Source organism: Thunnus maccoyii, chromosome 24 (assembly GCF_910596095.1).
Source record: "Thunnus maccoyii chromosome 24, fThuMac1.1, whole genome shotgun sequence".
Classification (NCBI taxonomy): domain Eukaryota; kingdom Metazoa; phylum Chordata; class Actinopteri; order Scombriformes; family Scombridae; genus Thunnus; species Thunnus maccoyii.
In genome coordinates this window covers 13890454-13917077 of record NC_056556.1, presented here as the reverse complement: position 1 = coordinate 13917077, position 26624 = coordinate 13890454, and the positions used below count along the sequence as shown (strand labels likewise).

The following is a 26624-nucleotide window of genomic DNA, read 5'->3' as shown; positions in this document are numbered from 1 at the left end:
GCATCCCTCTGAGGGAGCATCACAGTGCTTTATCTGTCATCATGAGGACAGAGACAAAGGCTGCACTGGCTGCAAACAACAGCCACAGCCAGGACAGTCAAACAGAGACGCAGCAGGCTGTTTGGGGATGCTGTGACACAATATTGTCGTGCGGTTTCCTGTGAGTCAGCTGATCTGAAACTGTCTGAGGAAATAGTCACAAATGTCATTCAAATGTGGATTTTTTTTTTTAGAGATTTGAGACCGTGAACTTCTGAATGTTCTGACAAGGACGCATCACATCATGGAAATTCCTTTTACTATTTTAATTGGCTGTTTAGTTCTAGAGAAAGATGCAGTATTAGCAACTGATAAGTATTTAAAGCATTACTACAGTACCAGGACTGTACTGTCTCCTTATCCTTTAGAATGACATTCTGCATCTCAGCCAATTTTTGTTGTTTCATTGACTGCTGCTTCCTTGTTACATATACTTCTGCAAAACAAACAAACACCACATCCTCACTAGAAGCCAAAAAGGCTTTCAGTGTGTTATCCTGAACAAGTTTGTTCACTCTCTGGAAACCACTCTGCGCCTGCCACTACTGTCACCCCGATTAGGGAAAAAGCAAACAACAAAGCGAGGTGACAAGTGAGTGATAGTCTTAACGACAACGCTGAGCCTCAGCTGGGTAAGGCTTTTCCGTCGCCATGGTACTCGGGCTTGTGTACGGTTACCGCTAAAAAAAGATACTAAAACTAAGGAAGCAAAGATTGAAGCTTTGACATGCCCTTAAAATTTCACCAAGTACACAATGCACTGTATCAAATTAGGTAATACATACTAGTCTATCAGAGCATCATAACGTTTTATATGTTGTTACATGACAGTAAACTGAATATCTTTATCTTCTCCATTTTCTGACATTTTAAAGACCTAACTATTAATATATTAATTGAGAAAATAACTGACAGAGTAATCGATAATGAAAATAAACATGTGGCAGCCCTTCATTCAGATTAAACATCTCTTTTTCAATGAGTACAGACAAACATAACACAAGATATGTCTCAAAGTACATCAAAATATCAGAGTGAAACATTGCTATAAAGCTATAAATCAACTAAAATAATGTAAGAATAAGAAAATGTGGCACAAGATGCAGAAGAATGTAGCAAGTCAGATTAGCTCTCTGCATTAAGAGTCCATATCTCCTGTTGCAAAAACTACAAATTTCCTCTAAATATAATATATCTGCAATGATGCAACAAGTGGCTTATCAATAACTGAAGCACGAACGTGAACGACAATACGCTGCTGCTTTGGCTGACTCTGATGTGCTGAAGCAACCTGCTCAGCGGTGCAGCAACATTTTAACAACAATCAAAGGCTAAAGTCACAAATGACCCCAGTCAGCATGGTTCAGAACACACATTGCATCAGAAATATACTCAACTGTGCGGATAATCACAAAAGTAGCCGTAGGCAGTGTAAATATCCATCCCTACTGCAATAAGCCATGTGATGAATTCGTTAGCATTGACATGATGCTACCTCTTTCTGCTGGTTGAGACGTAGACATTAATATCTAATATGAACCCTGACTGTTTTAGCTTCTCTGTCATATGCCTGAAACATGCAGAAGCACTAAATGTCCAAAAACTCTACAAAGCAAACAGCCTGCCAAGTGTTGGACCCCTACACTAAACACACAGTGTTAGCCATACAAAAGGGGATAAAAGAAAAAGCGATAGAGAGACTCACAGATGGCATTCAGCAGAGAATATTTTGCTCGGGGCCAATGTGTGAGACCTCTGTATGCTTGATTCAAAGAATGTCATTTCCCTAGTTACTCAACAGAGCACAGCAGCAGCAGAACATGCTGTAATGTGTATGTGTATGTGTGTGTGTGTGTGTGTGTGTGTGTCAGCCCACCCTTGATATTTTCAACCATGTCACTCAAGAACTTGGCACCAAAGGCAAAAGTCCTTGACCTAAAATCCTCTCACTACAATCTTTGTAGCTCAGAACATTTGGTCAGAAAGGCGCTTCAATTTGTTTGATTTGCTCTGGTTGTTGTAGTTTTTTTTTTTCCCCCCTCTCCGTGAGCCCAAATCACCACAGTGTCCACAATCTGAAGCCCGCCTTCAAGAAGCCTTCTGAATGTTAACTCCAAGTGTCCGTGATGCCGAAGCATCAAACTGCAGTTTTTCACCGACTCATTTATTCCCTCCTAATTGACGTGAAGCTGCTATTTCATCCTGCCAAAGTAATAAGCTAATGCTCTCTGGCATTGACTGTTTGCTGTTTGCTATTGATAGTCCCAAACTGCATGATGCTCACTGGGGAAATTAATCAAACAAACAAACAAACAAGCAAACAAATACATGTTTTAATTTATTTACCCTGGCAGCCATCACCAGTAGATGTACACATGACATACATTTACCTGAAATGTAACATCATTCAACTTGGATCAGTGGCGTCTGCATGAAACAGCGGTGGCTGTGTCAAATGATGTTTACTTCCATAGTCACTTACATTCATTTCTGCACTCTGGGTATCCATATATCCATATACTCTCATGCTGAAAGCTGTTATTTGCACTAAATATGAATCTTTTACATAAGGCTGTGATGTTCAGGAGTTGAATGTAAGGCGAGAGGAAAGAGTTCACCTCTTCTGCCTCACAATATGAAGCTTCAACACTGTTTGTTTTTTGATACAAACTCATAAAAGAAAAGTCAAAGCTGTATCATTGTAAAAAGAAAAAAAAACTGTCTAATTTAACCCTTCTTTCCTTAATATTGGAGGGTTTTTAAAGTTAATCTGCAAATGTGCCTGAAGCAGCTGCTGAGTATTACATTTTTGTGCCAAGTGATGAATCAGATCATTCAGAAGAGGAACATGGCTCATAATGTCATATTCATATTCATGTAGCTGTACAGCGTGGCTATTAGAACCAGACACTTCTGACTATTACTCTGCTGATATGCTTGTTGCTGCAGCTCTCTCTACCAACCCCTTCCACTTCCTTATATTCTTGATATTATTGATTTAACTTAAGATTTAATGTTCATGTATATTTTTAGGGGTGAATTAGTTCTCTGAGCAAAATCACTGTAGCTTTGAGAGTTCCCTCAAAGAGCAAAGCTTTTACAGCAAAATCTAACTGCATAACCATTTGTTTTAAATGGTCAATTCCATTTAAAACATCTTTTTTTGGGTTTGGGTTTTGTTTTTTTTTCTGGGTTAATTATTGTTTGTTATGTAACCCAATCTGTGTTACATTAGTATTGTATCACTAACAAGCTGTGGAATGTCTAAGTGTTTGTATTTAGGCATTAAAATGCCATTTGTCTGATAGTCCCTTCTCCAAATGCAAAAACATTAAAATAATGTCAATGTTTGTTAGAAAATATGTTATTCTGCATGGGCTACAGCCATATACTGCTGTTTATGCTGTTCTTTTAATTGAACAGCATAATGCATATTTAAAAATGCATATGGATTCAGAAAAATTAGTAATGATTATGTGGGTGTTGGAGATACGCTGATGACCACTGAGAAAGCTCATGCACCATGAGACTGTACATAATCTGGTCTTGGTTTACTATGTCTCGTACTGTTAAAGTACTGCACGAACTTGTAAAATGCTTTAATAGTCAAAGTGCAAGAAAAAATTGGAAACATACAGATTTTACAAGGATTTCGCACAAAGTTCAATCACAATCTCCCGCAGTTATCAGCTGATGGGGACACACCTCTATTAAACCTGTGGTAAAAGCCAGTCATTAGCTCTCCTTCATCTTCAATTGTCCATGTGCTGATAGTCTGCCTCCTCCTGATCCATCTCCACATATCAGCCTGTCAATTTGCCGCAATCATACTAAATGCAGCGGGGCCATTTTAATCAAACGTTTAGGTGTAAAATCTGTGATATATACATTTAGCTAGGATCTTAATGAGCTATCAAGCCTCTTAACAATGAGGGGAAATGGGCGAGCTCCAATTATCCCATGCTAGATGAAAGGAAGGACTCATTAGGATCATTTTATTTTCTGTTGCTTAAGAGGGAGTTATTTGAATCATTACGTATCATGGTGCTTGACTTAAAAGGGTCTTTTTCAGTCATTATGTCTTTGAACCACACCAATAAAGTACTCTAGTGCATTATGTGAGTACTTCTTTTATGAAGGAAATGGCTCTGCTGTTTTACACAAATCTGTCTCATGTTGGGGATTTTTCATAATGGCTTGCATCACTGGCTACTTTGGGAGCAGTAAATCGCTTATGAAACTGTTCGTATGCCAATATTCGCCCGTTTGATGGACTCCAATGTTTGCTTTTGTTATTGGTATTTAGATTCCAATAATTATGGGTGGCAAAAATCAAAATACTAACTTTGTGTTTCACACAATAAAGGAAATAAACAAAGAACAAAAAAAGCATAGCATAGCGGAGCCAAGTTTCTACACTTGTACATTATACACTCTGCAGTCCAAAAAGCACAGCAAATGTTTGTGTCAGTGTCTTTAGCAGCTTCTCCAGCAATTAACAGAGCTAGTCCACAGATCGTAATTGAATGTGCCTCCAGCTACAGCAGAGCTTCTGATTGTCAGGTCGGTGGGAAAAGTGTGTGTGTGTGTCTGTACCACTGTGTGCCAGTGTTTGTACTGATATACACATGCTTCTCTGTTTTATCCTCGTTATTGATTAGAGCTAGGCTCATTTATTGGGACCCTGCTTGTTTATTTGCTTTGCCGAATATGTTTTAGAGGAAACATATTTGCGGGCTGATTAAGTTCACTGACAACGTTGTTGAGTTTTGTTTTTAGTTCTTTTGGGGGTTTTTTCCCAATCCAGGAAATGTAACCTCCTTATATCATAGACAAGTTGTATGGAGGAGGTTGGTATTGATTGTTGGGTGTACAAAACTCAAGACTTTGATACCAAAAAGAAAGCAATAATTGCACTTTCAAAAGGTTTTATGTGGGATATTTAAGTCTAGTTAAGATTCACACCATGAAATATGGTTCTTCCAAAAAAAAGATTGCAACAAATGGTGGAGGAACCTTTAAGATGTCTATTCCCAGGGGCTTTCTCATAACCGGTCCAGACCTAACTGATTCAAATAACAGAGAGAGGACAGGATACCATTCATTGTGAAGTGAACCTTGAAAAATATGTTGTGCCGCCCAGCAATACTCAAACACTCAAAGGTACATTGTGGGAAAGCTGAGAAAGGTTCAACTTTATGGATATGTCCTCTGATGTGCAAACCTGTCATACTTTTTTTTACCTATATCCATAGTTGTTTTTTGTTCCAACTACATAAAAACCAAGTGGACGAAAAACTGATCACTACCAGGACTTGATTAAGACTGCTGGTGGTGAATATTTAACCAATCAAGTGCTTTGAGTTGCCAAAACATAACCATAAGAATCTTAATCGAGTATGTTTTAGCTGCTGGGAGCAGATAATTGAGGAAAAACAAATGAAGTAAGTTGACAGTCAATGTTGTGCAGGTATGTATAGTATGAATATTTTGTGCTGGCTGTGACCAGTTCACAAATCCGTTCTATATAAACAATTCATTATTTTGACAGATAATGTGATTTGGGGGGCACTACATTTCCTAAAAGACTTGTTTGCAATTACAGATTAGTTGTATATGAATGTATTTTTAGGAAACAGAGTTGCTTTTACTACAGTTACACAAAAACAGCATGTAAGACCTACTACAAAATGTGATTTCCAAATCATAGTATTCCTTTAATTGTTAAATTGTGATTTTTGTACAGTTTCAAACTAAAGAGCTTCCCTAAAAACCATAAGGTTGGTGAGGTGCCAACCAAACTAAAAGTCATTATCCTGGATTTGAATGCAAGACTACAGTGTTGCAGAGGCTTTTCCCATCCTGCCAAGAATAAAAAATGCTAGGGCAATATTGAATACTTGTAATTTATGGCAGGAAAAGTGGTCAAATACGCTTCTCTTTGTGTACAGTCAATGTTGAGCCAGCTAAGCCTCGGTCAGTTCCAATCCTGCCCTCTGGCCCAGTCGAACAGCCGTGACGCATCAGCGCATATGACAAGTGTGCAGGGCTTTCTTGTACCTACCAGCTTGCCATGTTACCAAGCACACACAGAAGAGATGCAGCCGATCATAAAGAAGTGGTAGACCTCAAACCGACCCATCCAATCCATGTGAATGTTAACAAACTAGAGTGAAGCTTATCCATCTGAGGACAGAAATGAGTGGATGTTAGGGATCCATTTCCTTTCATAACATATTTCAAACTCAAGTTGGGTAAACTAACAGAATTTAATCTACTTTCATGAATGCTATTGAGTAGATTTAGTGCAGTTAACATGTTTTTAAAAAGACTCAATTAAAAAAGGACCCAATCCAGCCAAGTTATACAGATTTTAAAAATTAGCGGCTCTGTTGACTTTAAATTCAGTTTGTGCTGTTTTTAATATCTTAAAAACGCAATAAAAAGAACACTCATACGATAGCATACTGTCAGACTATAAAAATGAACATGACCTATGCGTTATTAAAGCAGGCTTGCATTATAAACTGATGTTTGATTGAGTTGGTTGACAGAATGGGGAGATTAGGGGAGTTTAAGTTCATAATGCAGGATTTAATCAGAATCCTAAGCCTCTGAAAATAATCAAATTTGTAGTGAAAACATAAAAAAAATAGTGCCTTTGTGCTGCTGTTGTAAACGTAGGTCTCTTTTTATTTGGAATTGTAAGTTATCTCCATTTCAATTCTAGTCTTCAAGGATTCATCAGTGTTTTAAAAGTTTTGAAGGCTAGTTAAGGCGAGGTTGAGTGGAGCTCAAATAATGACCCAACACTTTCTACATTTTTTCATCTTTCATTAGGTTAATCAATGGTGACACTGCTAATACTGCTAATTAGAATTCGACTGAAACACAATAAACAGCTGTGGACATTTACCACTTAGCTCTGATTATTAGGGTCAGTGCAGCAGCTCAAAAGGGGAAAGTGTGTATCCAGATTGAAATGTATAGGAAATACTCACAACTTCCACAACAGGAACAACAACAGGAAGATCAATTGCCTTGATCGAATTCTACAAAACTGCACTGTATATTAGCCTATATGACCTTTCCTTATTTTTAAAGTTTATTTATCAATCTAGTTCAAATCATTTGATTTGTTATATGTACAATGTTTTATTTCTTGAGTTTTAAGATAGTATGTGTAATAACCATGTCTTTTATTTCACTTTAATGGATTGCATGCATTTTTACTGTAAATGGACATCTGGAGCATTTAGTAGAGATGCACGTTCACCATCAGTTGAAAAAAGGTTTTTTTGTACTCCTCCATATGTGTAGTATATAGTTTTTGTTAAAAATGTTTTGTATTATGTGACATTACAGCATTTGAGAAGTATTCTGCACTGAACTTTTTTTTAATAAAAGCACACACAGTCTTTACCTCTAATATTCTTTAGAAAAATACGCCATTAATTAACATTCCAGCAGTTGGAATATAATGGACAAAACAGTGCAGGGACACATTTTAATGTAAGAAACAGCAAAGCCATTAGCAGCCTCGGCTTTCAGGTTTTATTTATATGTCTAGCGTTAGTTTCGTAACATTTAAATACATGTTTACAAGGTGCCAAGTATTATGCATCTTACATTTCAATTATGTATGTGCCTCTTAAGGGATAAAGTGAATGAGTGATGATGAGTGAAAAGCTATCAGGCTGAATGGTGAAGACTGCTGAGTGCTTCATATTTGGATCTGTTTCAGAGAAGCGTATTTTATATTTAAACCAAGAGATGTCTGAAATTACACTTTGAGTTTAGTTGTGCTGTTAAAAAGGGGCCTTCTGCTGCTTTAACTAATTGCTATTTCCATCCCACATGGAACGTTTTACAGGTGCCAACTGCGTGTTTTTAATTCTCTCTGGGGGAAGCCGGGTCTGGAGCCTTCAGATGATGAGTATATCACAGAGGAGAGCCGCGCAGTTAGGAACGTAAACGGGCAGGTGTCAGGTATAACTGGCAGATTCACGACTACCTCTGTTATCCGTGATTTTGTGTTTTTATTTGTAGCGTACCGTGTAACTGACAGATCTCACAAAATCATCTTTACTGTTTATCTCGCCCGTGCTACTTGATTTATGCGGTCATAAATAAATGATTCGTGCTTGTGTGTGTGTGTGTTGCAGTCATTATAGATTTGCTGCATCATCCCTGGTTTAGATGCTTTAAGAAGCAGCCTTAGAAGCAAGTCTCACCAATTTGACAACAAGCTGATCCGTTACACATTGTACCCCACCGTGCTGCGACTTCTATCTGTATGCATCTAGTCATGTGTGTGTGTGTTTGTCTTCACGTGTGGATCCCCCACCTCTCCTTCAGCCCCCCGCCCCTCCTCCTCCTCCCCCCTCCTTTCAGTGTTACATCATTCTCCCAGAGGTTGTTGTCACCTAGCAGAACATCGCTTGGTGGTCTGTTCCGTCTGCAAACCTGTACACGCGGCTGACAAGCTGTTAGTGTTCAAATATCTGCTCATCGAAAGGCAGAACACACAGATTGACTCTGCCGTGTTGGGGGATTTGCACGTAGACACACTAACACACGCATACACACACACACGTTCAGGTGCTTACACGGACTGGGAAACTTGCAGAGGTGCATATATATACACGCACAAACACATAGAGTGACAGGCTCAGCAACCCCTACTGCTTGAAAGTGATTATATCATTCTCCTCTGGTGTAATTAAATGCAATTCATGGTGCTGTCAAAATGTGCAGAGTACAATTTCATTTGCCTCTAAGGGACGCTGTACTGTACAGTATGTTGCATGAGAGAAAGGAGGGGGAGGCGAGAGACTAATAGTCAAGGGGAGGACAATGCTCTCTGCGTGTCTCGCTCCGTGGCATGGCCCTTAGGGAGAGCTCAACTGGTAAACACGTTTTCACAGAGCGGTATATTGCTTTTTCACAATTACCCATAAACAAGGCCTGGTCCTCTTCAATAAGATCTAAGGTATTTTTTTTTTTTTTTGTAATTTTCTGTAATTTCTCCTCCAAGGATGTGAATAAAAATTCATCTGACCCAGAAACTAGCAGGGTAATAATGGATATAATTAACGCAGCGGGGAGACTGATATGATGTTTATGCCACATTTACCCTCCACCCACTACCCCCTTTTTCCTACCCGCTCTCTCACTACCAATTCCTCAAACTAGGGAAATATTCTGCCTCTGCTTCTCTAACCCTCCTCCCACCCTCCACCCTCCATCCCCTCTCTTCTTTCTTTACTTCTTTAGCTCCTTCGCCTTGCCTCTGTATCTCTCTCGCCCTTCGCCCCCTCTCGCTGTATCTCTCCTCTATCTAACTCTCCCTCTGCATCTCACACGTGTGCTTTTCTCCGCCGTTTTCTCCGGTTCAACAGCACCATCCGGTGTCTCCTCCCTAAAATGACTTTTTTTTTTTTTTTTTTTTTTTTTTTACATAACTGTTGTTGATGAGGTTTTCATTTTGAACATCTGCTCTTATCTCTTTTTTTCTCCCCTCACTCATTAAGGCCATTAGATTTTTATTGATGTCAGCTTTGTCTACGTATTAATGATTTATATGCGTGCCCGCCATAATAATTTTGATTAATTGGACAAGTTTGAGGTGCTTTCGAGGTTATAAGAGCAACCGTGACAGTATTTTATTTTATTCATAATAACAATAAAATGAGAAAAATAATATTCTTGTCTGGGTTACATCTTGTTTTGGATGTGTAAAGGTAAGAACAGATGGCCAGCAAGTGTGTGATAATATCAGTTTCATCAAGGAGGATTAGGGTTGTTCAGAGAAGTCTGACTTGATGCCAGTTCCTAAATTACAAAACAGTCTTTGGCATTGCTTTAATGTCAGTTCAATATTTGTGTTAATCCACTGAATTTCCTTGTGGTGGGTTTTTCAAATCTTATTATAATGACAATAAAATTCAAATAAATATGTCACATTTGCTGTACAGTAAGAGTATCTCTGACTTTTGGGATTTTGAACTATTCTGGCATTTACATTCTTACCTCATCGTCTTTGTTGTCGCTTTTAACTGTGTTTTTTTTTTTTGACTCATTTGTAAAGTACATCTGTTCCCCAAAAACTAGTTTAAGACAAGATTATGTTAATTGAGGATGTTTGTTCTTTTTTCTAGCAACTCGAGTCTTTCACTGAGTCAGAGATGTCGAGCTACTAGCGCAGTGAGACAGACATGGTATTTGTCTAAAGCTGACGATTGTTAATTTAAATCCTCAGTCACTTAAGCTTTTTCTTAGCCTTTTGTAGGGTACTTTTTTTCTTTTTGGATGATTCTTATTCTGTTATACTGGAGAAGACAGTGTGGGATCATAATTACAAGTTGAAATGTGGTTCAAAATTAAACGTTTCAGCTTAGGAGTGATTCTAAAGCAAGCTGTTCTCATACAGCGCTGACTAAGTTTACAAGAAACCCCCAAAAAACATAAAAAACTACAGCAATGCACTGATCATATATATATATATATATATATATAAAATGATGTAACACATATCAAGCAACAGTCAGAGCTGAAGAGGACTTTTGGATGAGAGGCGAAACGTCTTCAGGAATCTAAAGCAAGTCCTGTTGCCCTTGACTTAGCCCTCATAGATATACCATGAGCTGGATGACTGAGCATCTTCACAGGCAGACATTGAAGTGGAGTGTCTTTTAGACTTCCACTTCAGCACTGGGAGATATTTTACCTCAGCGCTTGTGTGTGTGAGTGTGGATGTTTCAGCAAGGGTTAGGAGCCAATGAACTCATAATCCACTTAATTGAAAATGTAAATTGAAACGGCTCCCCTCATAATAATTATTGAGCCCTGGTTCTGAATCCTTTATTTATAGACTGCTAATGAGAATCATTTATGGGCGAGGATTTCTTATTTTGCCAATTTTAAACAAAGCACACTTCATGGAAAAGGACTGAATTCATAAAAAGTAATTGGCACTGCCTGTGCAAACTAGCATAAAGCTATCACTTTCCATGCCATGGCACACATGGTGCTCAATGTCAATTGGCTATTAAGTACCAACCTTTTAAAACTAAGTTGGAATTGTAACAGATATAAATGTAATAAATTTCAATGACATTATCATGAATATAGGTAATAAATTACTGTAATGTATGATATTAACATTTAACAACTGACTGATAAATTAGCTGTAAGAGTAAGTTGCATTTCACAAGATTCTCACTAGGAGGAAGCACTGAGCTTTTTGCTCGTACACTTTCCTGGTGATGATGGAGAAGAACTTTATCAAGTTTAAGAAAATTACTCAAGTGCCCCCCCCCCCCCCCCCCCCCCCCCCACACACACACACACACACACACACACACTTTTCAGATGCATTATGGGAAGTGTAGGATCTTGACCTTTTAGACATCGACGATGAAATCATCGCTGCACAGAGACTCCCAAACGCTATTGATTTCTGAATGAATGGATATTTGGCTCATTTTTGGCATTAAAAAATTTTTTTTTGGCCTCTCGTTGTTATAATTATGGGAGAAACACTGATTCACTAACCGTTCAGTACGTTCCATAAACGCTCAGTAAACATTGAGTGCAGATAGACCTAGCAGTCTCCATTAGGTTGGGCGAGCTCAAAGTTGTGAAAACAGCGAGGGTGTTTTGAGTACAAATTATCCCCCATTTTCACAGGTGATTTGTTAGTCTGTCCCTCCTGCCACAGGAAATAATGGATTAATCCTGGAAAACTATTGATGTAGCACTTTTCTCCTTATGAAAGTAACATGGAGATTATTCGACTATTTGCAAATAGGTTTCCAGGTGGACTGGCTGACAGGACAATAATCCTTGCTTAGCATGATGCTAACAACATATTATTAAACTGGGAAATCCAATAGAAAAATGGCAAAGCTAGCAGAGTTAGCGTTACACTACTTAACTTAAAATAATTACTAGATGTGTACACAAAACAGTCTTTATGAACCCATAATAACTTTTAAAATCTAACAGGAGCATTTTTTGAATTTTCGCTTTCTACAATATCTGTACACACTGACATGGTTTAGGTTAAGGAAGGGTTGTGGCTATGGAAAATAAATAAAGGTATGGTTGAGGTCAGACAACTAAAATGCTTGGTTTAGGAGAGGGAAAGATCATAGTTATGGTTTATACAAAGGTGAATGTTACTTGCAGATCTTTGGAGAAACACAAACTCCTGTACTCTGCATTAAAATCCCTGGCACGCAACATTGACACTGGATGTGCGGAATCGTCCAATATGGATGTAATTCCTAAGGATACTGGGCTGGAGATAGAGGCTACCAACTTCCCATTATAATGATAATAATTATACCAAGGCATAACACATAAATGAACTTTTGCTTTGTCCTCAGCCTCTGACACATTACTGTTACCCCTCATAATAACAGTGGCACCAGTATGTAATATTGTACCAAAAACAGTCCATGTAATTGTATTAGGAAACATCCAAATGCACTGACCCCTAAAGGAAAAGTCAACCCTTGCACTCTCACACTGTAATACACAGTATGCATCATCAGTGAGTCCCTGGAGGTATTTTGTGATGAGGTGTTGTAATACAGTTTTGCACGATGCCCATTTTCCCTCAACCGGCCTCATCTACTTGTAATTGCAGTTTGTGATTTAGTACATTTCCCATAAGGGCTTTTTTTCAGTCCCCGGAGAACGGAGGTGAACTTCCGTTAGTAAAATGTGTTTATTAGAGAAAGGGCTTCCATCAAAACATGCCTCTGGAAGAGAAAAACAGACCGAATGCCACATACAATGAGGCACCTGCTTCCAAATTCATATTCATGATGCTCCATGGGGTTATGTTTATGAAAGGAGGGGATGAAATGTGTATGAGCAAAGGGAGAAAGGAAGAACAAGACATTCTGTATGAACTAAACCCTGAATTTACTTCAAAAAGCTGTATGTTACATTTTTGCATTGTTATATTGAAATCAATCAACTAAATAACCTATTAAGTGGAAAAGGGAGTGGAAAAGAAAATCTTATCCAATTAAAAAAATACTTAAATCACGGCAATGTCTTGTGGCACCCCAGTGTCCCTACAAATAATGGAAGAATCAGAAACCCATGAGCCCTTGCAATACCTGGTATTAAGTGCGCTTGTTATCTTGAATATACCCACACTGTGATCTGATGCAAACTATCTAGGTGGGGCTTGCATAGGGCTGGGAGATAGATAGTTGAAATCATTGTCATGATGTAAATACACATACCCCTATATGGGAATGTATGAAAAATTACATAAAATAATGATACAAATGTTCTTATTCATTCAACTTATTGTTTCAGCTCTAGTTCTAATCAATGAATGGTGTTGCACCAAATTAAGAGTTTCCTACTTCAGCTTAATTGTAATCATTGATTTGGACGACAGCAGTTTGTGGGATGATAACGATGCCGAGGATGGGGGTCATTCATTTTTTGCGAGGGAATATTTATAGCACTCACTGTCGCTTGCTTAAGCTAGCCTGAAGAGGCGGTGTTAGGTGACCTCTCGACATGCTGAGTGGTCTTCTTACGAATGTGGTCGCACTGTACAGATTGCATTTACACCTGGCTGAGATCACGATCACAGGTGGAGCCTCCAGATGTGGTCTTGCAGAGTGCATTTATGCTAATTTACTGATATTATAATTAGCATTAGCATGTGTTTTTCCCTTATCCGGATAAGAAGTCCACATACAGATCACACACACTCTGTTGACTTCACCGATGTGCTGTTAATGATGTCGCATTGTATGTTGGGTGACTCATTATTTGCAGAAATAAGACAGATGATCCCACAGGCCTAGAAAAAAAAAAAAAAAAAACAGGGCACGTACCAATATTGTTTCCCACACTGTAGTGCTTATGTTTATGTAATGTTCTGCTCCTTTGATGCATAGACTGGCAGTGACAGTGCAGCAAACCCACATTCTGTTCTGATAAAAAAAAAGAAAGAAAAGAAAAACAGAGAAAAAAAAAGCTATAGTTTAATTATGATAAACCCTACACCACCACCACCTATGCAAAAACACATCACTCCTGACGCCTAAGGAGCTGTGACTAAGCATAGAGCCTATACAGTCCGTTCCAGACAGCGACCTCTGATTGATGGAGAAATAACAGAGACCTGGGTATAGTGTTTTGGAAGACTTTGTTCTTGGAGAAGGCAGAAATGGTTCCCGAAGCTTCAGCCACAGTCTCTTAATTCCTCCCAAGCTAATGCTGTCTGGCAGCTGTATATACACGCATGCCATCATCTCCACCGCGCTGGATTTGTGTGTATGTTGCATGTGCGAGCCGCGTTCCAAGTCCTTTTTTTTTTTTTTTTGCAGTTCCCCCAGATCGTTTCACTGCCACACAATGCAAGTGCCAATCCAACATCCGGCACAAGTCAGGGACTAAGCTATCTGTGTCTGTGTGGCTGTGTCTGTCCGTGTGTGTGTGTCTGTGTGTGTGTGTGTGTGTGTCTGGCAGTCGGTCAGATACCTCTGTAGTGGCTCTGAGAACGTGAGTGGAGTCCCAAGTCGTCCACGGTCCCACAATGCTTCACTGCCACACAAAGGCGGTGTCAATCCACACAGGGGTCAGCCAGGAGGACTCCTCCTGCTAACTGTCGCCAGGCTGCATAGCTTTACAGCAACCCCCCCCCCACCCCCCCCCTTTCCAACAATGGCTTCTCTCGCTCTCTTTACTGTCTTTTTCAGCTGAAATCTTTTTCAGATCGGTCCGTCTCCCAAAGAGAGTGCCTCTTTTTTTTTAAGACTTCTCTCTCTCTCTCTCAAAAGGAGTCTGCTTTTTAAATCCATCATTCTCTAAGGAAGTTCTTCAAAAAAGGTCTGTCTCTCAAGAAAAACTTTTCTTTTTTTTTTTTTTATATGATCATCTTGGAAAAACTTCTGCACTTAAATGAGCCCATTCTGAGCTGCTTTAAGTAGTCCCAACACAAGAGGAAACTTTTATAGATGTTATAAGAGATTTAAATCTCTATTATTTAGTTGAGGGTGAAACTTCTCTACACTGCAATTTCATGCTAATTTGATGCAGCCGGTTGTATTCTTTGCTCTATGTGTCGGCTTGCGAAAACAGTGCACTGAACAAAAACCTAAAACGTGTAATTTCACCTTCTATTTAATCTTAAAATCCTGCTCCATTCTGGTGTAGGTGGCCAACTCCCTCTCAAACTGTTCTGTGTTTTTATTGTTTTAAAAAGGTGTTAACACATTCATATCTACTGTATAAGGAGAATTATATCTGTAATCAGTGTTGTCAATGATGCAGATAAAACTCTTAATAACATTTCTAGGTGCTAAGACAGGAGTTGTGCGCCATCTCCTGGTTTGGAAAATTAACCACTTCCGCAACTGTTGTGTGTATATGTTGCTCTGTATCTTGGAAATCATGCAGGACCGATTGTCCTGCACATCATGATTATGAAGTCATCAGTAACCTTCGATCAACCGCCTTTATATATGGAAGCAACAAGACAAGTTTGATCTGTTTATTGCTGGAAGGACACAGCAGACTTTAGATCTGAATATTGTCTATAACTTCATAAAGATGGAAAGGAAGCAACGGTGTATGCATCCGTGATATTTACACTGACATTTACACTATGCACACCAGTCCAGGAAATACAACAGCACAGTACCTGCCATATCTGTCATAGCAGAGTACAGACAGAATAATTAAATAGCCTATAGCAACACACACAAGCACAGCAACAGCAGGTTGCCATTAAATAAATATTTTTTTTTCCCTCTTTGCATGTAGCCTACTGCAAGTTTTTTTTATTTACTAATGACAATTTCACAGCAATCATCAAGCTCTGAGCCACTGCAGGAACTGGGGTGGGGTGGGGTGGGGTGGGGGGGGGGCACTTGTTTTTCCCTCTCCTCCCCTCACATATTACAAGCAGTATGGTGTATTTTTTATAGATTGGTGCTGCAAAAGTACACAGCCATGCAATACCGTGATGACGTGACATCATAATCAAGCAGTATTGGTTCAAACACAGTGCAGTAGAGGGAGGGGGGGGGTTTCCTGTGTATATACTGAGCGCCCCCTTCTGATATTATACTGTATCACACACCTCATGTGCAGTGCAGCTGTGGCAAAGATTCTCACAGTAGGGTGGGGCATTTTTCAGTGCTACTACCACACAGAAATGAATATATATTTATATTTATATGTTAAATTGCAGAGGGAGAATCTGCAAAGCTTATTTGCTATGCTAGGTTGGTACTGTATGCACTGTACTGTATGTCCAAGAAATGGACGAGCATGTTGTAACCATGCTACATTACAATTTCTGCTTATTAAAGACGTTTGTTAACTGACATTATGGGAGTAATAGCTGGAGATGCAGGCAGGATTCAATTAAATATGTACTGTGTATAAAACAATAAAGCTGCATGAAGAGATATTTAGTTGACCATATGGCTTTCAGTTTAATCACACTTGAGCATCTGGGCTGCATCTCTCTGAGACTTATTTCACCTGACTTGGGTTTTCAAATTCAACTGAGAGTGTTGGGTTTCTCACTCCATGACCATCAGAGAGAAGAAATCATCTGCCGTACAGTAAATGACGGCTTCGAATAAATTACATGTTCGCGTTTTGGATTAAATCCTGAAATCATTTTCAAAAACACAACTAATGGAAAGTGACAGCAAAGGTACAACCTAGTGAAAAGATGATCTAATTATATTATGGAGGACTTTGTCCTTCCTGCATGAGCTGGCATGCTAATAAGGGGGGAAAAATGCAGAACTCAAGTGTAGCATTCTTCAGTTTTTGAGTTGAATTTACAGTGTTATGGCAGATATGATCATGTCTGACAGTAAGGCACAGCAGTTGCATCAGGAAAGAGTGAAGTTATTTCACTCTATAATATATATTTCACTTCATACAATAAAAGATTTAAAAGGTTGAATATAAGATTTATTGACTTGTAAATGACTGTGATTATTTAGGGTATGAAACCGGGTGGGGTCAGTGAGAGGAATATGAAGAAAATCCTGTTTGTTTACAGTACGGAGAGGATAAATTTAAACTAAAAAGAGGTGCCGTGGCCCGTGATAGCTTTGAATTTGGGAAAATTAGATTTAAGTCGCCTCTTAAGCCAAGTGAATCCTGAGCTGTTCTGACACCCGGAGCCATTTCACATTTATTTACGACCAGTTCTCATTATAAGCGTCATTAATACCCGTATCCCCTTTAAAAATTCCTCACCGACTTAAACCAGCCTCCTCCAGCTGAGGAAAATCTGCTCGCGTGGTGAGCAGAAGCGCTCGCGATTCCCTTACAAGTCATTATCAATCTGTTCCTATCCTCCCATTCCTCCCACATGCTGGAGTGGGCAAGAGAGCTCAGATCTAAGAGAACTTTACATGCATTAAGCTCCCCATCTGTCTCTATCTCGTTCACACATGCACACACACGGAGATGTCTGCGAGCGCACTTTTATAGTCTTGTTCTACAGTGATACTTAGTGGATTAAGAATTAGACATTTGCAATACGGTTGGGCAGAGGCGGTGCTGTTATAATGGCAAATTATTTCACATGGTGGGTCGTGACATTTATTTCTCTCCGAGGGGTGCTCTGATCAAGACCTCGGATGAAATAGGAGGTAGGTCGAGGAAAGTGCAAACTTTGCCTTATTTTATCACTGAGGGGAGATCAATCACTGCTGCAGCAACAACCAGGGATACATTAACATTACAAGAAGCTTTAAAGGACCAGTGCGTAGGATTTAGAGGGATCTATTGGCAGAAATGGAATATAATATTCATAAATATGTTTTAATTAGCATACAATCACCTGAAAATAAGAATTGTTGTGTATTTTTTATCTTAGAATGAGCCTTTCATAGCTACATAAGTAGTGGATCCTCTTCCACAGCGCCTGCTATGTTGCACCGCCATATTTCTACAGTAGCCCAGAACGGACAAATCAAAAATCAGCTCTAGCAAGGGCGTTTTTCACAAGTTTCACAGCTTGGAAGTGGAAGGGAGGGGTATTCAGTTCAATCTGCAATCACCACTTGATGCAACTAAATTCTACACACTGGTCCTTTAAGAGGACAACAGCAAAATTAAGTCCTTCCATATAATCAAGAAGATTGTGTTGCAGTATGTGGATCAGATTTAGGGGATATTAACTGTAATCCTGAATGAATAATAGATACAGTACATCTTTCAGCTATATAATGCTCAAAACGTGGGCAACATGCATCATGACAACATGAGTAAAACTGGTGTGAAAGAGCTGATTCACAGTATGTAGAGAGACAGTTGCAGTTCTGGCTCATTTAAACCACAGGGGCCAGAATAGAGCCAGCTGTTGTTTCAGAGGGGCCTGTTAAATTGACTCTGTTTTGGAGCAGTGGAGAGGTTCAGAAGCCAAGTCAGACAAGCCATCTAAATAAATAATAACAGGGTCATTTAACTCACAAATTGTATTCAAAAATTCATATTGAATCATTCTGTAATGCAACACAGCCACATAAGATTCAACTAGTAAACGTATGGTTTACTAGTTGTCTAACGCACCTTTGCAAAATCTGTTGTCTAACGCACCTTTGCTACACTAAAAACAGTCACTAATGCATTGTAAAAGTTTATGTCAACATTAAAAAGTATCAATGCATGTATCAAGTACTTACACAGTCTCATCTATGTGCTTGAAGCAGGAAAAAAAGCATACATTAATGGTATTCTAGTTATTTAAGCTAATGAGTCATTGTACAACACAGCTTAAAAACAAAAACAATAACAAAAGGAAGTGCCACAAACAGCTAGCAGACCTTCCGCACAGGCTCCTTCACAGTCAACAGGTGGCTGAACAACCAATAAATGCAAAACTGGAGTAATTTACCAAATTACTCAAAGCCTCGGCGGGCTCTATAGTGTATCTACTGTATGTAAACAGCAACAACAACAGCTTCAGCAACAACACTGCAAGGAGTAAAATACACACAAGCAGCCATAGAGCAGCTCTTAGCCATAAGCAAAGAAAGCAGCCAGCAAAGAGACAGACAGACAGACAGACAGAAAGCGTATCTGACTCACGTTTTTTGACGTCTCTCCTCTTTCATGGGGATGAAGGGTCCATAATGTCCCACTGCACTTGTTGTGGCGGTCATTTTGCTTGTTGACTGATAGCATCTCCTCTCCGTAACTAAGCCGGCTGGTTTAACTTATATCATTAGCAACTAACTAAAAAACTATCAGCCGGTTGTTTTATGTAAATGGTTGTTTAGAGGCCAGAGTTTTATGTAATTGGCTTCAGAATTTATTCTTCAGAGACGTGTTTATTCACAGTTATCGCCGTGGCATGACCGTGACCGCAATTAATATATTTTTTTAATCAAAAACGATCCCAACTTAGATAGACTTTTGTAAGGGTGCAATACCGGGGTTGACCACACAGTCGGCTTGGCATTTAAAACCCCTTAATGTAAGGGGGCGCTGTTTCACTCATTTGTAGAAACTGGGGGAGACAAAGCAGTGAAATAACACAAATACAATTACCAAACAGTATCTTAAAACCACTGACTTTGACCTGATGTGCTTATTTATACTCACATGACACAGGTAACACAGATAAGATGCTGTACACTATAGTCATATGATATGTAGTTCAAAATGTTCCGAAAAGGGTTTTTAATTGCCTGTCTACTGATATTTAATTAAAGTGAAGAACTCTTTGCAATCTGGCCTTTTTTCTATTTCTCTTAAACTTATTAAAAAAGAATGAGTTGTTATTTTACTTTCAAAAAGCCCTAACTTGACTCATCTTAAATTAATATCAGCTCATTAGTATCGACCAATCTCCTGTCTTCCATTACTCAGCAAAATTGTTGGAGATGGTCCATAAGCAGTTAGTTCACTATCTGTCACTTCCTGTCTTCATGCTACAGTGCAGTCAGGTTTCCATGCCACCCACAGTACAGATTTCAGAAGTGTGTAGGACTTAATGTCTCAGTACTCATCTGCTTCACATCTTATCTGAAGGGACAGCATTACATTACATCTACAGAAATATATGTTGAGTAAGACTTTGTCTTAGAGGCAAAGAAAAAGATGTCTGTTAGCTGACTACAGCAAATTTCTCCTAATAAGAAAGAGAAATTACAATATTTTACATCTAATCTATGAGGCCCTGTATGATGGCCTTGCTCCTGCATACCTGTTTGACTCTTATATCATCTTGCAGGGGTCTTCTAGATATGTAAGGGCAAAATAAAAACATTGGATGAAATGGCTTTTAGTTTTTGCTGCCCTAGGTGCTGGAATTATTGCATGTGCTCCATCATTAACATTGTTTAGGAACTGACTCATAAAAAACCTGCATTTTCATATGTACATATGACAAGAATTCCTCAAACCTACGTGACAAAATACAGTATGTTATTTTTCATTGCCTTCCAAAATGACTCATGAGCATTTTCTATTCAGCCCCTACAACTACCGCCCCAACAATGAGAGGTTGCTCGTCAGGAAAGCATAAACATAGTCCTTTGTAAGCATTTGAACAAGCAACTGTACTCCCCACGGAAAGAAATGTGATATATACTGTAAATGAAGTTGTCATGTTTGCTTGCTTACTGCATTATTCACACAATGTTATGGTTCATAGAGTTTTTCTGCACATATTGTCCTCCCCAGACCAACCTGTATCTTTACTTATTTACTATGCTTTACTTACATCTGACCTCTATCATTTCAAAAGTAACCAATCCATTGTATGGATTGTCACAGGCAGAATCTACATCTCTTCTTTCCTTCTATTTTGCCAAAAAAAAAAGTATTTTGTAGAAGCTTCAGTGTTGAGCTTTTATCAAAGATAAAGTGAGGAAGAGGGTTAGCCAATGGGGGAAAAAGAGGACATTTCCTTTCTATCATTCTTCAAGTGTTAAATGATGTGTGGGTGTTATCATCAGCTTGTAATCCTCTTGGAGAGGAAATTTAAAAGTGGGAGACATGCGGGAAGAAGAATTTCTCAAGCACAAAAAAAAAAAAGCATGGATGATTTGCCATCTTCTCAAGGATGTGTGTGGGTTTGAACTTTGAGTACACCACGCAGTGCATCTGAATAGCAGTTCCAAGGTGGCCTTTCCCATACCTGTCATTAAGTGCATGATCGCAGCAAGGTCGGACCCAAAAGCGCTATTTGTTGACTTGAAACAGCAGTCTGGCAGCAGGAGAGGGAGGTCAGGAGATGCAAATACAACCACATGTTGTTAGTTGAAATCAGTTATGGTGACCCATGTTCTCTTATCAAGATTTCTAAAAAAGCAGAAGAAGAATCAAGTAAAAATGAAAGGAAAAACTACATTTGTCCTTTGCACTCCCTCCTGACAGGAAAGACATATTGTTCAACCAGTTTCTATGTCGACCCTTTTGACAATATGAAGTGCTTGTACAGTACAGAAGGAAGTCTACTGGTGTTGTGAGAGCTGACTTACAGCCTTCGACTGCCTGCACTGCTAACAGCTTGCTTCAGTTAATGTGCTTGAAAGGCCTTCTGCAGTGTAATTGTTTGTTACTGTAATTATGGCCAAGTGCAGACCTTCTCAGTTGCAGCTGTGATAGCAGAATGACATCAGGCGTTGACCTATGCAACGCAGTGAAACTAATTCCAGTCATTATTTAGATGGATTGCCCTCTATGGAAAGGGTGGCAGCTCTGCAGGATGCACACAGACACAGAGTCTGAGAAAAAAAAAACAAAAAAAACAAAAAACTGTGAATAAAGCAGATTTGTGCCCTCGGGTGAACACAGTGGTCAGGTTGATGTGTCCAGTAATTTGCCTGTAATCTGCAAGGTGTCAGAAAAAGTCTGAAATCAGCAAGAAATTTTAAAGTTTGTTAAAATGTTAGGAAGAGGGAGGAAATGGTTGAATCACCAGAACAAAATGTAAGCAAGAAATGAAGAAAATTGATACACCTTCCTGTATTCTTCACACCAGGAGAATGGCATTAATATTAAACAGAAGTAGCTGGGTTGGACTATCATAGCATGATATATGATGAACAGTTATGGCAGAGATTCTAATATATATGAGGACATTTGACAGAGCAACTTTTTCTGTCTCTGTAGGTGTTGATTTATTTCTTCAAGATGTAACCAATGCCAGCAATATTACCAACTGCCATCACATAATGCAGATGAATGGTAACATCTAGTATGTACTTTAGATTGGGTACATTGGGTACATCTGATGTCAGATGGTTCTTCAGTAATCTATGACCTTTGTCGCCCTCTACTGGTGAAAGAACTGACATTACAGGTCCACTGACACAAATGATGAAGGCATTTCATAAGGCTGCTGCAGCAGCAGGGATTCAACAATAAACAGCTTTATCATTTGTTTTTCTTTTTATCTTGAGAACACAAATATGGTATGACCCCAGGAAGCATCATTGCACAGCTGAAAAATGTCGTAACTCAAGAGAGATGCATGATGGGTAACATTTATTTATTTTTTGCAATAACAATGCAAACATTTTACATAAAATATACAAAGTAATATAAGAAACACACACATTACATGACTGAAAAAGGAGCAAGAAAAAAAATCTCACTGGTAACATAGACATAGATGGTCTGACAAGACTTTAAATAACCTATTGCTAGAAAATATGAGCAGAGCAAAAAAGACAACACACAAACACAGTCTGCTAACAAAAAAAAAAGTCATGTTATCTAGTTGTTTGATCAGTTAAACTGAACGTTTTGGATTCCACATACTTACCCATAAATTTGACTACATATTTTCTTTAACATAGTGTTTGCAGACTGATATTTAAATGAAATTATCTTCTGATTTGCCAGCCCATATAAAGGACAGAGGAAACACGTACCATCTGCTCATGTAACTAACAAAACAATAATTGAATATTAATCTGTTAAAGCTAACAATCATAATTTATATATGGACACATATACACACATAATGAAAGTTCAGCAGCTTTATACTTGTTTATACTGCAGGCTGTGTACACTGTAAATAACCACTGATTTTATGTATATAAAGTAACTTATCACATTTGTTTACCCATTCAATATTTATTTCAGTACTCCCTGCACTCTTACACACCTTTACACTAATTGTTTCCTGTTCACACTTGACAAAAACAGTTTTATGTATCTATTTTTTCTCACCTATTTGCTTGTACATAATAGTGATATGTTTAATTATCTTTATTTGGGTTTGTTGTCCTTCTTTTGGCTGCATGTCCATTTGTATCTTCCTGAAGATTGTTGTGTGTAAGTACATTGATGGTCACTAGAAACAGGGGTCAACAAAGCTGATTCTGATTAGTAGAATGTAATTTACTGCAGAACAGTTTTAATTTTCTTTCCACAACTTGCTCAGTCACTTAGGACCTAATGATGCACACCTGTTTTCACTATCACTGATTAAGCAGATGATCAATACCAACATCATCACATCCCCACAGTATACGGTTGAACCCTTTTGCATGCCGGTGCTCACCTTGCAAACTAAAAAGCGGAAAACAACTCATCAAAGTCATACCTGCGTTTGCCTTTTCTTCAGATACACAAGCGTCAGGTTGATTTGAGGACAACAACAAGGAAACAGTGATGATACATGAGAGTACATTAATACTGGGCTGATGGGAGGGTGCACACATCAATAATCCCCATCAATCTCTGGAACAAATTATAAACTGCGCTCATTTAAAATCCAATTATCCTCATTATTGTCAGCAGTTGATGCATGTAAATGATGCATGAAATAACATTTTTTGAGGGCAGCGTCATCACGGTGAGTCAGGGTGTGATGACACAAAGGCGCCACAAGATGGAGAAAGAGTTCCACAGTGTTTTAGAGAAGAGCAAGGCAGAGGCTGCTTAAGTAGAGCAAGACTTTAATGCTGTGATGAAGTAAACATATGATAATTAGATCTCATTGAACTACATTTTTAGAAATTGATATAATGTTGTCATTTTCTGCAAAGTGGCCTAGAAAGAAATCATCTGGGAGCTGATACAGTTTTAATTTTGTGCAAAACATTCCAAAGCAATCAAAAGAAGTTTGAATGTGAGCATGCTTGTTTCTCTCTCAGTCTGCATGCGCATATATAAGTGTGTTTGTCATTTTATTTGCACAAATTTGGCATCCACCTTGCCCTTACTGTATAAAGTGCAGGTGCAAAGTACAGTACAGGAAGGTGGTTGTCATCCTGATCACGCTCCAAACTGTCCCAGTGGCTATAAATAATTTAATCTAGATAGGACATTCCAGAAAGTTGTTTCTTGATTTTTTTAAAGTGAGACTATATGACTTTTTCTAGAAAAATAACACATTCTATCTCTCACAAATCAATTCAATACACACAAGAGTTTTGCCGACCTTTCTTGGTCTGGTGTGACCGGTAGCTTACGGTGGCTAATGTTAGCTCATCTTAGCAAAAGTTCTTTTACTGCTGTTACACTATGTTTTAACATTTGTGGTCACAGTGGTTGCTGTTGCATAGTCTTACTTTAACGTATTTAGTGAAATAAACAATATCTACATGCTAATGCAACACATGTGTCACCATATCTCCAAAGGCTTACCAGTATCTGTCTTTCTGTCAAACTGTAAATGAATTCTGTCAAAAATCACTTTCTAATTTGCCTTAAAATGGCTCTATTATAAGGTTTATACTCAGACTGTCTTCCAAATTCAGCCCAGCGAGAGCTTTTATCCATCATAAACATCACTGATGACTTATTATAGCCCAGGCGCACCAGTAAACTGCAACCGTCTCCAAGTCGCTCAGGTTACAAGATGCAGAGAGGGGATCCTGCCTTTTTAACATCAAAGTGAAAGAGGGACCACTTTATTTTGAGAGACTGACAATGCTGTGCGTGCACTTTCAAAAGAGGAGAGGAGGAGTAAGGATTAAGAGAAGAGTGCGGTGAAAGCCTCATCTGTAAACAACATGACAGTTACCAAAGCAGTAAACTGGGTTTTATCCCTGTACTGTGATGGTTTCACATAAACACAAAGCAGAGCATCAGGTCAGACCCCCGTCAATCATGTCACTATCCTAAACTACTATATGTCTCACTGGATCTCAGACTACTTTTTATTGTAATTTGCTTGTCACTTATCATCTAATTTGAATTAAAGATCGAATTCGATAAAACAGAAAACAGAAACCTTGTGCTCAAACATCTACCCTCATCGTCAGAGTAGTGTTTGCAGAATCTGTGCTCTTTTCTATGACTTTGAAGTTCATAAAGGCGGTTGAGTGTGCACCTCCTATCACAGATGGTCACACTGAACACGCATCACATTAAATTAGGGCCACGCCACCTCCAGGATGCTTAATGAGCTGCTCTAAGTTCTGAACCACTGCTTCCTCACCTGCACTGTGCATCCTGGCAGGTTGTTGTTCATTTAGTAGACTGCAGTATATATTTGGGCCTGAGCCCTACATGTAGTTGGCAGCCAATCTGCCTATAGTCAGCTCTCAATAGCTGTAATGAGAGCTATAAATAGTACTGTAATTGCTCTAAATAGTACTGTACTGTACTGTACTGGTTTAACTGGTTTAATATAGAGTAACAGTCAAAAGTTTGGACATACTCTCTCATTCAAGTGAAAGGGAAGGTGTGTCCAAAAAAGGTGATGTGTATGGTGTTAATATGCAACAAGAACCACTAACAACATACAACTTTGTAGTAGTGGAATAACTATTTAGATCCTTTACTTAAGTAAAACTACAACAATGTAACAAAAATTCTATTATGGCTAAAAGTCCTGCACTGAAAACTTTACTTGAATAAACATGCAGAAGTATTTTTAGCAAAATGAACTCAAACAATTTAGCATTGCACTCATAACATTGTCGAACTCAAGATGGACAGTTGGAGATGAAAAAAGGATCAAGATTGATGCTGTTTCCTTACTTCCACACATTCTTCCTTGTCAACACCTGGCGCCTACATTACCCACCAGGCTAAACAGGCTAGTAGCGGCTAATGTAGCCTCTAGCTTCAAATAGTAATGAGGAGTGGGCTACAGATGTCTGGTAACCTCACTTCTTTTTAACTCCACACCCCCAGATTTGTTTCATTTTCAAACTTGTAGACCTGAGCCCCAAAATTTGGCGTGAGTAATGTCACTCAAGGCAATTTATCAGACTTTGTGCTGATTTACACAACTTTTTTTTCACATTTGCAGTAGTACTCCCAAGATCTGTGAAGAGATTTTATAACTTTGAAGGGAAACTCCACCAATTGTACACATCAAAGTAAAAGTACTCATTATGCAGAAGAAATAGTTGATAAATGTATTTTGTTATTCTGCTGCTGCTGATTTATCAGTTGATTTGCATATTGCAAATGCATTCAGCTTGGGTGACCAGATGAGAACGGGTGAAAATTCAGAACAGGGGAGTTGGGGGTGGGCGCGGTCATGTGGCCACAGTGGGCGTGGCCTCCACTACATTACATACAGTGTCAACTGTAACAGTAAAACACATGAAAGTCAAAACTCAACACTAAAATGTATTATTTTTGCTCGT

General features: G+C 38.7%; 1 protein-coding gene across 9 annotated transcripts in view; it reads right to left on the bottom strand.

The window, feature by feature from the left end:
* The window catches only part of LOC121892073, a 280491-nt gene extending 261036 nt beyond the window's left edge, over positions 1-19455 (bottom strand). For 8 of the 9 annotated variants that reach the window (XR_006094290.1, XR_006094292.1, XR_006094286.1 and 5 more), the window contains exon 1: positions 19147-19455. Coding sequence is in view for 3 of the 9 variants with exons in the window: in XM_042404865.1 (XP_042260799.1) it covers positions 19147-19220 (74 nt within the window). In the remaining 6 variants the exon portion in view is untranslated. Of the gene's footprint in view, positions 1-6103; positions 6226-19146 lie in introns of all 9 variants that reach the window. The other variant, XR_006094287.1, reaches the window with a different exon arrangement.
* Positions 19456-26624: the final 7169 nt, after the last annotated feature.